General features: G+C 40.1%; 1 protein-coding gene across 3 annotated transcripts in view; it reads right to left on the reverse strand.

Annotated features, from left to right (window-relative positions):
* Positions 1 to 181: 181 nt before the first annotated feature.
* Positions 182 to 18,243, reverse strand: part of agfg1.L (ArfGAP with FG repeats 1 L homeolog) — a 71,677-nt gene continuing 53,615 nt past the window's right edge. For 2 of the 3 annotated variants that reach the window (XM_018263939.2, XM_018263937.2), the window contains 8 exons: positions 13,864 to 14,055; positions 10,348 to 10,432; positions 9,026 to 9,102; positions 8,086 to 8,169; positions 5,792 to 5,878; positions 4,315 to 4,482; positions 2,416 to 2,507; positions 182 to 932 (listed from right to left, as the gene is read on the reverse strand). In XM_018263939.2, coding sequence (XP_018119428.1) covers positions 873 to 932; positions 2,416 to 2,507; positions 4,315 to 4,482; positions 5,792 to 5,878; positions 8,086 to 8,169; positions 9,026 to 9,102; positions 10,348 to 10,432; positions 13,864 to 14,055 — 845 coding nt within the window. In that variant the 3' untranslated portion in view covers positions 182 to 872. Of the gene's footprint in view, positions 933 to 2,415; positions 2,508 to 4,314; positions 4,483 to 5,791; positions 5,879 to 8,085; positions 8,170 to 9,025; positions 9,103 to 10,347; positions 10,433 to 13,863; positions 14,056 to 14,861; positions 14,937 to 18,243 lie in introns of all 3 variants that reach the window. The other variant, XM_018263936.2, reaches the window with a different exon arrangement.

Here is an 18,243-nt window from a genome sequence, read left to right on the forward strand (position 1 = left end):
ATAGGACAACGTATCCAAGATCACATGGAACTCCCAAGAAGATTTAAACCAGGGACTCTTCCATTTCAGCAGATACAAAGGCTGAGCACCCACAGCTACTGACTCCCAAGTCAGCAGTTCAACCAATAATCACAGTATGCACAAGGCATGAGTCACATAAATCACCCAGCCACACTGCACATTTTTCTAATGTTTTATTATTTATTTTCACCTGCAAACTGTAGCAAAACACTAGCTTTTTAATGCAGAGATGAGTCTTTAGTATGGAGATTAGACGCATAGAAATGGGCAGCTCTGTTGGGCAAAATAAAAGTTTGTCTTTTGTCAACAAATACAATTTGTAATAAAGACATCATTGCTTTTGCAATCCCCACTCCCCAGATTGTTAAAACTGTTTTTTTTTTACGTGACGGATCCGGAACCTGCAACATTTCAGCTGTCCAGCATCGGGTACGGTGTTAAAGAGTTAGAAATACTGATATGAATAATTAACTAGTCCCTAAGAAAAAATATATGTACAGTATTGCAGCTTAATGAATATGGAATCTGCAATAACTTACCAAATTGAATATACATGATATGCCTCAGGTTAGAGCCTTCGCTGTCGAGGAGCTACTGACACTCCGCTCTGCTACGAAACTGCCAGTAAAACCTCCAGGCAGCGAAGAGTTTTGATGCTAAAAGGCTTTCCAATTGCACATATTACCTTGTTTGTCCTCCTTTTTTGTTTAAATACAAAAAAATATATATATAATTGCAGGCTCTGAAAGAACTCCCTGTGTTTAAAGCTTACGCTGGTTAAACAAGACAAACAAGTGCAAGAGGCAGTACATGTACGGTGATGCCCGGTAATCTCCTGTGTTAGTCTAAGGCTATAAGAAAGGGTTCGTGGATGAACTTCCAGTTGGAAACTGCCCCGAAGGTGCCCCGGCCTGCAAACAGAGAGACAGGATCAGTGTCACATTCAGGACTTTTACTATACAGGTATGAGACTGATTATCCAGAATGCTCGGAACCTGGGGTTCTCTGGAGAAGGGATCTTTCTGTAATTTGGATCCACATACCTTAAATCTAGTAAAAAAAATATTTAAACATGGGATTATTTTCTTCCAATAAGGATTAATTATAACTCCGTTTGGATCAAGTACAAGGTACTGTTTCATTACTACAGAGAAAAGGGAGATCATTTATAAAAATTTGAATTATTTGATTATAATGGAAACTATGGGATACGGCCTTTCTGTAATTCGGAGCAGTCTGGATAATGAGTTTCCTGATAACAGATTCTATACCTGTACTTAGCTGTTTACCCAGTTACCGGTCAGGGTTTAGGTTTTATTGATACAATGTAAATAATGTGTAATGAGTGTAAAATGTGAAGACAAACATCCATTCGTTTTTGTCGGCATATATAATTATATAGGGAATGTATTCCCTATGGTGAAAATAAGGATATTACATGGCTTCTAAAAACCTTCTACAGGTATGGGATCTGTTATAAGGAAACCTGTTCTCCAGAAAGCTCCGAATTACAGGATGGCCATCTTCCATAGATTCCATTTAATCCAAATAATAAAACTAAGATACAATTAATCCTTATTGGAAGCAAAAGCAGCCTATTGTGTTTATTTAATGTTTACATCATTTTCTAGTAGACTTAAGGTATGAAGATCCAAATTACAGAAAGATCTGTTACCCAGAAAGCCCCAGGTCTCGTTCATTCTGGATTACAGGTCGCATAACTGTAGTTTAATTCATATAATTTACATATATAATATAATACATGGTACATTATTACATATAAAATACAGGTTTCTGTTGGCACCACCAGCTAGAACTGATGGAATTATATAGTGAATAAAGTACCCCCTACTGTAAAATATAAGGATCTTACCCGAGGAGTTCTGTGACCACATAAAAGCACAAGGTCGAAGTCTGAGTGCTTTTATCCAGGTCATAGAACTCCAAGGTGACTTAATATCCTTATATTTTTCAACAGGGGGTTCTATATTTAATATAAGACACACACACTTTCCAGTCAGTCATGTGACAGAAATGCCATCATTAAGCAACAGTTATAACCGATGACATCACTATGTACCGTTTATAAGGATATCATTTATAGGATATTCACGATTCTTGTGTATTATAAATACATAGCACACAAGAACCATGAATGTACTGTAAATTCTATTCTTAGAAATGGTGTTTAGTGATGTCAGCAGTTTTACTGGGTACTCAGCGATGTAATTGACTAACTGACTTACTGAATCATGGACATTATATTGTAGCAATTAATGTAGTAAATACATATAAACATGTAAAAACAATAATAGTGAATATATAAAGCATGCATTACTTTAAGGCATATAATGTAAACAATAATCTGCTGTACAAAGCAGGATTGAACCTTACCATGAAAGGATTGCTAGAGACTCCAGGAGCTGCCATCTGGCCAAATGGAGTAACGACAGGCTTGGTCTGCCCAAAAACAGCAAACCCTGCACCTTTATCACACAAATACAAAAACAGAAAGGAATATTTTGGCAAAACATTCTAGTATTCTGAAGAAAAGTGCAACCCCAACCCATCAGCTATCTATCTATCTATCTATCTATCTATCTATCTATCTATCTATATAAATGATGTATATTCAACCGTATTCCTATGGGCAAAAGGATAATTAATTCATGCTAAAGCAAGTGTTTGGCCACCAGAGGGCATTTCTCATTAGATGGATTAGCCATTGGGGGCAATCAATGCTTCTTATTTCTTCTTAGAGGAGGATTACCCATCAGACAATCACAGCTGCTATTACAGGTGTGGGATCTGCTTTCTGGAAACCCATTATGCAGAAAGTTCCGAATTACAGAAAGGCTGTCTCCCATAGACTCCATTTTATTCAAATCTTTTTCTTTAAAAAAAAAAAAAAAAGATTTCCTTTTTCTCTGTAATAATAAAACAGTAGCTTGTACTTGATCCAAACTAAGATATAATTAATCCTTATTGGAAGCAAAACCAGCCTATTGGGTTTATTTAATGTTTACATGATTTTCTAGTAGACTTAAGGTATGAATATAAACAAACTGTGACCCATGTGAATTTATTTTTCTAAACTTATAAAACAAAGCGTATATATTTAAATTTTCTATATTTTCACAAATTTTTATTTGATACAGCACATAAACACACTGTACTGTCTGTATTATTTTTATATTTCCCATTGTCACACTGACCATAAATTGCTTCCTGAGCAGTCACTATCTTGTACAGGTATAGGAGCCATTATCCAGAATGCTCGGGACCTGGGGGTTTTCCGGATAAGGGATCTTTCTGTAATTTGGATCTCCGCATCTTAAGTCTACTATAAAATCATTTAAAACTTAAATAAGGATTGTTTTGCCTTCAGTGAGGATTAATTATATCTTAGTTGGGATCAAGTACAAGCTCCTGTTTTATTATTACAGAGAAAAGGACATTTTTTAAATTATTTGATTAAAATGGAGTCTATGGGAGTTGGCCTTCCCCTAAATCGGAGCTTTCTGGATAACGGGTTTCCAGATAACAAATCCTATACCTGTATAAGGAAAGCTTTCCCTGCAAAATCAAGCTTGTCATAGGTTAAAGCAGGGACTTGCGGTGTTGGGATTGTTGGGGAAAGACCATGCAAGCAACCTAGCAACTCCGTTTTGAAGGCTGAAGCTCACTGACAGCAAGGGGCCTGATAATCCAAAATATTGGGTCAGACACATTACGCGATACCCTGTACCGAATACCGGACCACTGCTACTTGAAAATCTTGAATCCATTGTCTCTTTTACCTGTGGACAAGTTTGTCCACAATTAGCGGTCCGGCTGTCAATCACAACGTATATTGGACTTTGCGCAGAGTTCACATCCAACTGCTACTATAAACAGAGCTAAGTGGTGCATATGGGTGACTGCCCCATGTGGTTATTTTCAGCTTCATAAAGCACGATTTCTATAATCCAACTGAAGTATGGGGATCACAAAATAAAACCTGCCCCAAAGGCCAGTTCTGGGGACCAAAGCAAACTGGCAGAGAGAGTAGTTTATGACACAAATTCTACTAACGTGACCCTAATTTGGGGCTTGATAAATAATGTCACAACCTGACTTCATGCCGATATTCCACATGAGCAAGTGAAGACCATCTCTGTAGGGGAATTTAGGGAAAAAATGATCTCCTTGCACAACTGCAATGTTATACTTCTACTCACTATCTACAGCAGAATACTCAACACAGCATTTCAGGTAAACTTAGATCTATATCCACCCAATTGTCTGGGGTACCTTGAATATTCCCATTGGGCTGCTGTGAGAAAGCAGTCTGTTGGGGGAAGGCTGTCTGAGGGGCGAAGGCAGGTTGGTGGAAACTGCCGCTAAAGCTGGTAGGAAGACTGTACGGTGTCTGTGTGCCAAAGCCAGCGGGCATGCTTAGAGATGCTGTGCCAAAGGAAGCTGTGGAAAGAACATAAAATAACTCATTCTGTTGCAAAGGTTTCCCTGTATTTATGCATGCCTTCATCATTAACAAAAACCAATTTACTGAATGAATGGAATGCAAAGTATGGAATAACAGCCAGGAGACTAAAAGAAATAAAGGCACATGTGTATTTCTTCTCTATTTATTTAGGACAAACAGAAATTACTCACTTTAGATTGTTTTACCACTGTTTTGGCAAAAGAGCTGGCCTTTGTAATAATTATGAGCAGGTACTTTTATCGGAGTACTCCTCATTACAGTTCTTTGTGTTTTTTACACTTAAATCACGGAAAAATCATGTGTTTGAGTAATATGAGAAAAGAAGCATTAGAAAAAAAAGTGCGATTTGTGGTAACAAAAAAATAAAAAGTTTGTAACAGAAGGGGGCTGGAAATTCATTGCAAAGGATACTTTAAGAGAAGGGAGGGTAGAAATAGAAACAACATTAACATGTCTGATGAAGTGATGTAATTTTGTTTTCTGGAACGTTTGCAATCTTACAAGTTAGTCTCTATACCACAAAAAAAAAATCTTTTTTTCTTTTACAGTGGAAGAATGGCACAGACATGCGTGGATGCCTTACTGTGATGAAGGCACTGTGTGTGTATGGAGTTTATCTGTTTTTGGGCCATTCTATAATCGCCTCTGTGTTTGGGGAAAATGGGAAAATAGGAAAATGATTTTGCTTTTATTAAGTAACAGAAAGTGGTTCCTTGCTTAACCCTCTCTGTCCATTCTTTCATGTAGCTCCACTGATGGGGTCAGACTGTGTGTAGCAACACTGAGAAGATTTCAGCCCCAAGCAAAAATAAGTATTGTCTGGCCAAAATCAGCTCAGTGTAGCTGCACACAGGGCAACACCATACGTGTCCGCGGAGCTACACGAAGAAGCGAATATGCTTTTCTCTGCCTGTGTAGGGAAAAGAGAGCATCACACTGCCTTATGGGCATGAAATGGGTTAAAGGCACATGGAGCTGCTGGTATTACAATACAGACACCGGCACAGCAGAGCAGTTGCATGCAAGGTAGACCCTGTATTCCAGCTAAGGGGCGCGTCAACATTCATGCAACATCATTCCAACCCTGCCACTATCTTAGCATCACTCAGAAGCACTGAATTTAGGTGGAGTCAAGTACATGGACATATGCATGAGTGTGAATAGCTATACTGCCTCTGAACTCATGCATTATTCACAAAGGCCAGGATTACAATGGCATCATATGCCTTTACTGTTACAGGGGTTTTATACTCCCAGTAAGAGAACACAAGGCAATTTACTCACAGGCATCCAATGCTCCTGCAGCTGTCGCTAGCCGGGTCTGGTGGAAAGCATGGAATGGGGCTTCTGCTGTGTGACCGTCTCGTACCCCTAGCAATAGAAATGCAGTTTGTAAAGAAAAGAAAACACTCTTTCAGTTAACATATCAGCATACAGAATAATCTGTGGTGGAAGGGACAGCTCGCTAATTGTATGTAGTCTATCCTTCTCAACAAGGAATGGTAGAGTTCACGATAGGGTGCAAAGTTGTTTGGTATCCCCAATGGCTCTATTTGCTAATCTCCTCCTAAACTCTTAGGGGGTTATGTAATAAAAGGCACTAAGTTTGCCCAGGAGCAGTAACCCATAGCAACCAATCAGAAGGTAGCATTTACCGGTCAGCTGTTTGAAAGCAAACATCCTATTGGTTGCTCTGGGTTACTGCTCATAGGCAAACTTAATGCCTTTTATTACATATGGGGGTAAGTAGGGTGGGCTACCAACATGTTCCCTTCCCAGGCATTCCCTGCTTCACTTTAACTAACAAATGTGGCCACAAAGAGATAAACCTTCAGAAGGAAAACAAAGAAACATTCTGATGTTGCTCTGCTCAGGAATACATTAGAAATCTCAGATGCCCTTTCCCATTTCCTTCCTGCGAAGAGAAACACCAGATATAAAGAGAAAGAAAACAGAAAAGTGTGCGGGTGTTGCTCTGCTCAGAAAATACATCAGAAGCTTCAGATGCCCTTTCCCATTTCCTTCATGAGCTGAGCAACACCAGAACACTTCTCGGTTTTCCTTCTGAAGGTATGTCTCTTGACTGTACAATTACAGAAACGAATTACATAGGCAGTTAATAAAAACTCAGCTCTAAAACAGAAAAAAATACTCACGTGAATTGCAAAAGTGCTTAGAAAAGCAACGTGGGCAATTTTATATTAAGTTTTTTTTAAGGTTTACTTATTCTTTAAGAACTTTTTTTAATGAATGGCTGATAATGGAGACAACTTTGTTGCCTGTGAGTGTCCTCAGGTCATACTGCAATACAGTATATTGGATAGGTAAGAATTACCGTGCAATGATTGGCTTGGAAACTATTGAGTTATAACTGATAATTGAACATAATGGCTTATTTATCAACATAGCAGTTAATTGTGATTGTGGATAGCAACCAGGTACCCTGTTTACATAAAGCAGATAAGGTTGAGGGACGTAACCAGCAGGTTAGAAGACACAGGCAGAGAAACATCTACATAAGGACGACTATATGAAGCTGAAGCGTATCCTAACTTGTAAATGACAAAAATGTTTATACAGTGGAATGTTAGGCAGTTTATTACTGCAGAGCCTAAACCACTACAGCAGGGAGTACATTCACTTATAAAGTAACACAAATACATTTTTACAGTTTCCTTATATACGGTAATAGGTTCATGCCCTTTGTAGCAACTGGCCATCCATAAATATTGCCTAAACTCCAGACTGGCCTTTCAGTATTCTGTTTTATCATCATAAGTTCTCCAGTTTACTCCCACACATACAAGCAGGATCATTGGCTCCTAATTACATTGGCCCTACTTTGTGTGAAAGTGAAACAGTCTTAGGTCAAAGCACACAGGCAGATTCAGGGAGATTAGTTGCACAGCGACAAATCTCCTCTTATTCAGGGCGACAAATCTCCTCTTCTTCGGCACGACTAATCTCCCCGAACTGCCTCCTGCCGGCTAGAATCTAAATCACCGGTGGAATGGCACTTGGAGAGATTCGTTTTCCGATGTCGCCCGACGAAGAAAGTTCAGGTGTCTTTGGAAAATTAATCTCTGCGAGTGCCATCCCTCCGGCGATTTACATTTTAGCCGGCGGGAAGGCAGGGGAGGCAGTTCAGGGAGATTAGTTGCTCCAAAGAAGAGGAGATTTGTCACCGGGCGACTAATCTCCCCAAATCTGCGAGTTTGCCCTGACCCTAAAACTGTAAACTCCACTGGGGCAGAGACTCAAGCGAATGATAATTTAATCTCTGTAAATCACTGTGGAAATGTGTCGGTGCAATCTAAATACAAGAAAATGAAATTAACATCTTCAATGGGTCACCAGGGAGGTCAGAAGTAACCCCCCCCCCCCCGCAGGCACACCCCATATGCTGTTCTTCTGCATCTCTATAGATCAACATCAGATACTTGCTGAATTGTTCGCTTTTTGCTCTGGATAGACATAAATGTCATTTCTATTCGCCTTTTTACATTATTTTTTTGTTGCTACTAAAAATATCATATTCTGCACAATTTAGGGTTTTCACATTATAAAGTGTTACTTACCTGGAGGGGCACGGCCATTAGTCTGGAATGGATTAACGGCAGGGGCCACAGAGGCTGAGACAAACGGATTTGTGGAGGCAGGAGCTAAAAAGGTAAATTAAAAAGCAACAACAGCTATTCAATAAAGCCCATAAAGCATGTGACAATTTCCTTTTCTATTGGATTTTAGATTTTATAAGATTTTATTTTACATGGTATTTATTTACATTTATTTTCCCTGCTGCAGGTAAGTGATTCAGGGGCATAGACGAGAGGCGTGAACTTGACGGACAGTATTCATATTGCTGGAAGACCCAATGGAAAAACAAAACCAGCCACAGTTTATCTATGCACACAGCTTCATCAAATGCCAGACATGCTGAAATGCCTTTTTTTTTTTTTGTTATCCCTCTAAGTCAGGGTTTGGAAACCTGAGGCAGTCCAGATGTTGCTGAACTACAAATTACAGAAGCCTCAGCTACCCCACACACACATATACCCTTTAGCTGTGTTGGGATTCTTGTATTTACAGTGATGAAGGCAGATACCTATAACTAGGAACACATCAGTATTAATGGTAATTAAGGACTGAAATCTTCTTTTGCCAGCCCAGCTTACTTACTTATCCCCTCCATTTAACAAACAGCGCTTAGGTGAATGAGCTTCCACAGGCCACAGTACAAACTGAATAGTGTATTAAAGGATTATACTGCACCCAGGCAGCCCAGTCCTGTTCAGAGTGATGGGTGGGTAAGACTACTGGGATTGGGTCATTTTAGGGGTAGTTGCATAAAGAATTAAAGGTTACAGTCCATGATTATTAGCAAAACTGACGCATTTCTACTGTTTATAAGAAAATGTCAGTATAACTGTTCAACAACTTCCAGAGAGCTTCAGGTTCACATGTATTGCTCTTAGCAGAAGCAAGGTAACACAAATCATTATAAGCCTATTCACTTACCTGCAAAAGGTCCTGCTGCTGATGCAACTGTGTGCGTGTGTGCTGTGGGAGCTGCTGAACCCATCCCGAAAACTTTGCTGTAAAATAAAGAGGCTTTTATGTTAAGGGCTAATATTGGGAAGTCAAAAGATCATAAAACAAATGTGGTTTCAGACTCAGGAAGCAATGTATAACATGCGGACACTTATTTGGGACCAGGCAGGGAGGCAATGTGATCTCCGAATACTAGGTCACAGGTGGAAGAATAATCTGCTTTAGTCGCATAAGGTTGAATATTGTGGATCATTTATTACCTGGAACTGGACAATTACATAACCATAAGGGCTGAACTCCACAAGCGTTTTCCATTGGTTCGCGTCGGAACGAGAAAATGCAGGCGCCGAATCGGATGTAGTGGCATGCGTGAATATATAATGGGACTGAAGAAAAATCGCAGGTATAAACTACACACAACAAGACTGACGGATGAAGACGCAGCTTGCTGCATTCACATTCGACAGTAGTGTCGAATGAAATGTAGTTTATACTTGCGATTTTTTGTTCAGTCCCATTATATATTTATGCGTGCCACTACATCCGATTTGGAGCCTGCGTTTTCTCGTTCCGACTGAAAACACGCGTGAAGTTCAGCCATAAAGGTCTGCAGTCATACATACATACATACAAGTGTGCCCCAATCTCTAATTGTCTAATAAATGACTTGATTGTACCCTGTCTAAAATAAAACGTGGATGTATGGAATTTCTTCACTTATTTATCTCCCATTCATATATTTAATATATGTTTTATTGTATTATTGTGAGGTGTGGCACGGAGGAAGAGCTTCATGGGATGTTACATGATCTCATTGCACGTGATGGCCCAGTAAAAATCACCCACGAAATTCACACTGACCGAATACATTTTTTAGATGTGGAACTATGGAGGCAGGTCGATCATATAGATTTTACCTTGTACCGTAAAAAGACAGACAAAAATGTCCTCCTCCATTATACTTTAAAGTGTTTAAATAAGGTGGTTCTGATGTTATGCCACTAGAACTCATGGTGAAATGAAACACCTGTTTAACCCTTTTAGTGCCAGATGATGAAAGTAAAGGTTGTGCTTCTGACCTTAGCATATATGTCTGTTGTTCCCCATCAGAATGTAAGCCAATGCATTTCACTACACTTCTGATTCTTTAGGGATGCATATATCATGGAAAGCTCCTAGCCACTAAGTGTAGGTCATGGTTTGCAAGACAAGAGTCACTTACTTACTAACACTACTAGAGAAAATGAATGACCTATTAGAAGAGGTGTAATTCAGTTAACATGTCATACTTGTCTGTAGGTGCTGGTACTGCTGGGCCAGTTGATGCAGGAACAGACGTGCTTTTAAAGCTGCTTGGTTGACCACTACTTCCACCTGCAAAACAATAAATGAATAAGAAACAAGTTCTGGTATTGTGCAGCACCACACACACAGGCCCCTAGGATTAATCCTGCTGTAGTGTTAACAGATATTTGCTTTAAGAACTTGATGGAATTTAAGATAAGGTACAATTACCCTCCAGCAGAAAGAAAGCAGTGAAACTATCACGCAATGCATAATATACCAGCTAAAATGCAAACTGAAGAAATAAAAGCAAATATATACCTGCGTTATAAACTATACACATTTCTATAGAGCAATATTTAGTGTGCACAGCAAATATTAATTCTTGGATTATTTTTAAATTTGAAAGATGAGACCATCTGTACCATCTTCCCTCTATACAATCAGACTTGGGTGGATAAAAAATTAAAGTGCAATTATTTTTAGGCTGCATCTACAGTTCCTTGGTAGCATTCATCAATAGGAACATAGCAGTACTATTGATGCACAAAAAGCCATGGTCCCATCAGGTGCGAATAGCAGATTATAAAGCAGGAACATAACCACAGAGGTTACTCAGCATCAGTGGTCCCCAACCAGTGGTTTGTGAGCAACACCGACCCCTGGGATGTTGGTTTCAGCAAGTAGGTGTTTATTTTTGAATTCCTGGCTTGAATGCAAGGTTTGGTTGCATAAAAAACAGATTTATGGTCAGAGTCCCTACAGGCTGCAAATCCACATGAGATTTGGCACCCCAGAAACCTTCTCATGCTTATGTTGCTCCCAAAGTCTTTTATATTTAAATGTGGCTCATGGGTGAAACTTTTGGGGCACCGGCTCTAGAACATAACATGGCTGGCCAGAGCAGAACCCTTGAATCGGATATCCATTTAGAAACTAAAGCTGGCCATAGATGTTAAGATTTTCCTTTCCCGAATTACCAATTCTTGTATGAGTATGTTAGAGGGAATCAAACGATCGTGCATCTAAGATTTTTCGTCTGACATCGGTCAGAAAATTGATTGGCCAGGTTAGAAATTTTTCATTGGTCACAGTGAAATCGATCTATTGTCCAATTGTTTGCAGGGCCAAGCAGGCAGCTCCCCTCAGTTTCCCTGGCTTCAACTAGACAACATTGTTTGAAAGGTTTTTTTAGTTGATGGTAGGGATGCACCGAATCCACTATTTTGGATTCGGCCGAACCCCCGAATCCTTCCCGGAAGATTCGGCTGAATACCGAACCGAATCCTAATTTGCATATGTAAATTAGGCGTGAGCAGGGGAAACCATTTTTTACTTCCTTGTTTTGTGACAAAAAGTCATCAGATTTCCCTCCCACCCCTAATTTGCATATGCAAATTAGGATTCGGTTCGGCCTGACAGAAGGATTTGGCTGAATCCGATTCCTGCTGAAAAAGGCCTAATCCCGAACCGAAATCTGGATTACCGTATATACTCGCGTATAAGCCGAGTTTTTCAGCACCCAAAATGTGCTGAAAAACTCAAACTCGGCTTATACGCGGGTCATACCTCTGCTCTTCCCTCTGTCCTTCCCTCTGTCACCTCTGCCCCAGCCGGACTGCCTGTGACTGCCTGTGTCGCCGCCCGGAGCAGGTCCAGGAGCTCCGGGCGGCGCGTCCTTCCCTGCCGGCGTTCGCTTTCAAAATGGCGGCGCCCATGGCCGCCACGTGGGTAGCGGCGCCGGCCGCTACCCACGTGGCGGCCATGGGCGCCGCCATTTTGAAAGCGAACGCCGGCAGGGAAGGACGCGCCGCCCGGAGCTCCTGGACCTGCTCCGGGCGGCGACACAGGCAGTCACAGGCAGTCCGGCTGGGGCAGAGGTGACAGAGGGAAGGACAGAGGGAAGAGCAGAGGTGACAGAGGGAAGGACAGAGGGAAGAGCAGAGGTGACAGAGGGAAGGACAGAGGGAAGAGCAGCCAGGGTGGGGAGAGCGACAGATGGGGGGGGAAGTGGCAGAGGGAAGCAAACATGAAATAGGGGTGGCAGAGGGAAGCAAACATGAAATCCGGTCGGCGACACAGTCAGTCACAGACAGTAACAGGTACCTGCCCAGTGTCCCCCAATTGTTGCGGCTGGGTCACATTCACATTTTGAAATCTGACATGGGGCCCCTAGGCTTATACACGAGTCAATACATTTTTCCAGTTTTCTTAGGTAAATTAGGTACCTCGGCTTATACACGGGTCGGCTTATACACGAGTATATACGGTAGGTGCATCCCTAGTTGATGGACAAATCATACATTTAAACGATTGTTTCAAGATAAGTTTGGTCTTATGATAACGAAAAGATCTTTTAAAAATCCTAACGTCTATGGCCAGCTTTAGTCTGGCCCATCATCACATCGCATATAGGTATTATTCCCAAATCTCACCCTAGATGACCGTCAGACTTAAGATGGCAATACATATAGAGATCCACTCATTTGGCGACCTCTCTCCCCGATATGTCCACCTTGAGGTGGGCTGATCCAAAAATGGACCCTAGGACCCATGATCTGATCACGACGAGGAGAATACAGGTGGTCAGGTTTAAGAACTCCGTTGATGCAGTCCTTAATCCAAAAGAGTTCTTTAACCTGTCGATTGACACCTGCCTGACTTTCGGTCCGATATTGATCGGGGAAACCCATTCGCGGGCCCCCATACACTGCCCAATAAGATGCTGCCTTAATTTGTCGGCAGCTTATATCTGCCCGTGTAAGGGGAACTTAAAGAGATTCTGTCATAATTTTTATGATGTAGTTTTTATTTCTAAATTAAACTGTTTACACTGCAAATAATTCACTATGCAATATAACATTTCATTCCTGAACCAGCAAGTGTATTTTTTTTTTAAGTTGTAATATTGGTGAGTAGGCAGCCATCTCAGGTCATTTTGACTGGTCATGTGCTTTCAGAAAGAGCCAAGACTTTAGGATGGAACTGCTTTCTGACAGACTGTTGCTTCTCCTACTCAATTTAACTGAATGTGTCGCAGTGGGACCTAGATTTTACTGCTGTTCTTCGATCTACCAGGCAGCTGTTATCTTGTGTTAGGGAGCGGTTATCTGGTTACCTTCCCATTGTTCTGTTGTTAGGCTGCTGGGGGGTGGAGGGAAGGGAGGGGGTGATATCACTCCAACTTGCAGTACAACAGTAACGAGTGACTGAAGTTTATCAAAGCACAAGTCACATGACTGGGGGCAGCTGGGAAACTTACAATATCTCTAGTCTAGCCCCAATTTAGATTTCAAAATTAAATATAACAAAATCTTTTGAGAAATGTATTTCTGTGCAGAATTCTGCTGGAGCAGCACTATTAACTGATGCATTTTGAAAAAAAAAACATTTTTCCCATGACAGTATCCCTTTAAGCCCTTGCTACTGGCTGAGAGTCCCTCAGTTTGTGAAAGTTAACCTAAACAATAAAACAAAGGCACTGCGGATAATGGAAAATATAATTTAAACCTTGTCCTTACCTTGTACAACGCTAAACATATTGTCTAGATCCGCAAGTGCTGCGTATTTATCAGCTGCAGGCTGGCTTATTCTTTTCAAGGCAGGTTTGCTAGGTGCCGTGCTGTGTGTTGTCGAATTGAATGCGCCAAAATCAGCACTGGATGACTTGGGAAAATTGTCAAACTGAGCAAAATTTGCATTGGCATTAGTGCCTGAAAGAAAAGAGGTAATAACTCAGAAGCTTCTTAGAACACATTTATGGATTACCAGCAAAGCACGTTGAGAGTGAGAATATGTGTTCTGGGGAATAAGATTCTCATTGCAAACACAGACCCTGAAAAGCCTGTAACCAGCAGCACCCAATCAGAAAAAATCTCAGATCCTCATAGATGCTTTAAACCAACATTAAGTACAGACTGGAACCCAGGGGTTGCACTTAGGCAATTTTTTCTCTGTTTATGTGTTTGTTCATTGGTTTCTGATACAATCAAAGGTCACAATCATATTCTCATGCACTATGGTTAATAGTAATTGATACTGGGGCAGTGAATGATAAATTAATTTCTGTAAAACAATGTGGAATAGGTAAGCGCTATATAAATAACAAATAATAATAATGCTTTATAACTTGTCTTATAAGTTAAAAAGAAAAAATGAAAACATCAAGTGAACAATATATGTGCTTCACATAGTGCCAACATCAATGGCATAAGTCAGACTCTAAACAAGTAAATAAGTTATAATTAGTGAATATGCCCAGTGGGAATATCTCTGCAAAACAAGTTTGTAATAAATGTCACTTCTATTGATGTAGTGACTTGTGACTTCCAGTAACTTTCAATGCTAAACCACAGTCATTGGAAAGAGGCAGGCAATGCAGAAAAATGTACCTGCACCAGATATAGTTATTGGAAAACGCACACAACAACATTCTATTCTACAGTGCAACAAAGAGCTACATATAACAAAAGCAAACAGGAAAGAGGAGAGTTTCCCCCATGGAGACAGGAAGACTTACGGTGGTGAGTGGTCGGCAGAGAGAAAGCTGGCGTAAAGTCGCCAAAACTGCAACTGGAAGAGAGCGTTCTGAACGCTGGGCGGCCATGAGAAAGGTGCAGGGAAGGTGGGAAGAAAAAAAGGGTGCAGAGAAAAATCAAAAGATGCTATATTGAAGAAATGAAAGGGTGCACAAAAGATAAAAAGCCTCATAAAAAAACAAAACAAAAAAAGCATGCAAAGGCAGATTGACAATCACAGATTAGTAACATGCAACACAGTTGTCTGAGAATGCAAACTCTTTGTAAACATGATCTTAAAGGGGTACTATCATGGGAAAAAACTTTATTTCAAAATGAATCAGTTAATAGTGCTGCTCCAGCAGAATTCTGCACTGAAATCCATTTCTCAAAAGAGCAAACAGATTTTTTTATATTCAATTTTGAAATTTGACATGGGGCTAGACATATTGTCAATTTCCCAGCTGCCCCAAGTCATGTGACTTGTGCTCTGATAAATTTCAATCACTCTTTACTGCTGTACTTCAAGTTGGAGTGATATCACCCCCCCCTCCCTTTTCTCCCCCAGTAGCCAAACAAAAGAACAATGGGAAGGTAACCAGATAACAGCTCCCTAACACAAGATAACAGCTGCCTGGTAGATCTAAGAACAACACTCAATAGTAAAAACCCATGTCCCACTGAGACACATTCAGTTACATTGAGAAGGAAAAACAGCAGCCTGCCAGAAAGCATTTCTCTTCTAAAGTGCAGGCACAAGTCACATGACCAGGAGCAGCTGGGAAATTGACAAGATGTCTAGCCCCATGTCAGATTTCAAAATTGAATATAAAAAAATCTGTTTGCTCTTTTGAGAAATGGATTTCAGTGCAGAATTCTGCTGGAGCAGTCCTATTAACTGATTCATTTTGAATTTTTTTTTTCCCCATGACAGTATCCCTTTAAGGGAAGATTCGTACAGTTAATTCCTGTTTAAAGAACAAAAGGTTGGCTAACCATTTTTTCCCTGGGTCTTTTCTGCTAAGTGCACTGCTGCTATCTTCTGGTCTGTTCCCAGGAATCTGTACTGATTCACCCTGGGTTATAAACTGAACACGGGCCTCCATAACTATGCTTGCAACTATCACCTGGACGTAGTTCTTTCTAGTGAGAATATCTCTTGGTATGAGTGATGTTAATGTATATATGTTTTTGTAGAATCTAAAAGATGACTTGCTAATTTTAAACGTTTAATTTCTTACTTTGTTAATTGTTATTTAGTGATAGACAATACATAATATCCATGTATAACAAATAAACTATATCCTTACCAACACTACTTAGGCCCTGCATAATATGGTCATGGAAGTTCTTGGTGAGTTTTAAAAGGGTGGTTCACTAAAAGTTAACTTTTCGTATGTTATAGAATTGCTAATTCTAAGCAACTTTTCAATTGGCCTTTATTTATTTATTTTTTTTATAGTTTTTGAATTATTTGCCTTCTTCTTCTGACTCTTTCAAATGGGGTCACTGACCCCATCTAAAAAAACAAATGCTTTGCAAGGCTACTTTTTATTACTCATCTTTCTATGCAAACCCTCTCCTATTCATATTCCAGTCTCTTATTTAAACCAATACATGGTTGCTAGGGTAATTTGGATAGATTGCTGAAACTGCAAATAGGAAAGCTGCTGAATAAAAAGCTAAATAACTCAAAAACCACAAATAATAAAAAAAGAAAACCAATTGCAAATTGTCTCAGAATATCCCTCTTTACACCATACTAAAAGTTAATTTAAAGGTGAACAAACCCTTTAAGGAGTTTAAAGCACCCTACCTGTACAGCATGTTATCAGTTGATTTAAGAAGCAATATATTCTAATTCTTAGCATCTTTTCAATTGCCCTTTATTTTTTGTAGTTTTTGAATTATTTGCCTTCTTCTTCTGATTCCATCCAGCTTTCAAATGGGGATCACCGACCCTGTTTAAAAAAACAAATTCTTTGCTAGGCTATAAGTGTATTGCTATTGCTTATTTATGTTTCTCATCTTTCTATTCAGACCCTCTCCTATTTATATTCCTGTCTCTTCTTTAAATCACTGCATGGTTGCTAAGGTAATTTGGACCTAGCAACCAGATGGCTGAAATTACCAGCTAGTGAACTGCTGAATAAAAAGCTAAATAACTCAAAAAACACAAATAATAAAAAATGAAAACCAATTGCAAATTGTTTCAGAATATCACTTACTATATACAGTAGCGTCACTAGAGGGGGCGGTCCCTGGTGCGTGACGCGCAGCCGCGCCCCACCCCCCTCTGTAAGGCCGCATTTGTCAGTGGCGCTGCCGGGGGGGGCACCTGGCCCGCACGCACCCCCTGCTCCCCAGGTAGTTCCGCCACTGACTATATAATACTAAAAGTTAATTTAAAGGTGAACAACCCCTTTAAGTTTATTTTTCAACTGGTGGTAGGTCCATTATTCCCTCTATAAAGCTTCTTCTGAAGGTGGCTTGGGACATTAATTACTGTAAAGCTAGCTATATTTAAGATGCCCGATTCAGCCCCTTCAGGCTAAATTACCCCTTTTTTGCCCGTGTATGGGCCCTTTCTGATGGACTCCCTGATAGATAACTAGAAAAAACAGGCAGATGTCTATCTGGCCTGTTGGCCAATGATCAATTGAGGGTGTTGATGTGGGCCTCACCCAGCAGGTATGCTAGACTTCTGTTATGATCCAATCATTGGCCGCAGGGCCAAATTATCGGATTCTAAGATTACTATTTTCTCTGTAATAATAAAACAATACCCTGTACTTGATGGTAACTAAGTTGCATGAATCCATATTGGTGGCAAAACAAACCTATTGGGTTTCTTTAAATGTTTTTAGTAGACTAAAAATATGCTGCTCTAAATTATAGAAAGTTTGCTTTTCCATTAAAACCCAGGCCCCAATAATTCCACATAATAGAGCCAATGCCTGTATTTGCAAATTAATGGTAAATGTATTCCATCCCCCTGGTTTATAATGAGATGGGTAAATATTTTGTATAAACAAAATATTTAAGGTGAGAGGGAATTCTGTAATGATTAGTACGCTTCCATGAAGGTTGCCAAGCATGATATCTCTAGACCAGTGACCCTTGGCTGTTGCTCCCAGTGGCTTCAAAGCAGGGGTTTATTTTTGAATTCCAGTCTTGGAGGCAAGTTTTAGTTGCATAAAAACCAGATGTACTGCCAAACAGAACCTCCTTTAACTGGCAGAGGCAAATAGCCAATCACAGTCCTTATTAGGCACCCCAGGATCTTTTTTCATGTTTGTGATGCTCCCCAACTCTTTTTACAATTGCATGTGGCTCATGGGCAAAAAATGTATTTAAAAAAATAAAAAGGATATGGGTTCATAG

Source organism: Xenopus laevis, chromosome 5L (genome assembly GCF_017654675.1).
Source record: "Xenopus laevis strain J_2021 chromosome 5L, Xenopus_laevis_v10.1, whole genome shotgun sequence".
NCBI classification, from domain to species: domain Eukaryota; kingdom Metazoa; phylum Chordata; class Amphibia; order Anura; family Pipidae; genus Xenopus; species Xenopus laevis.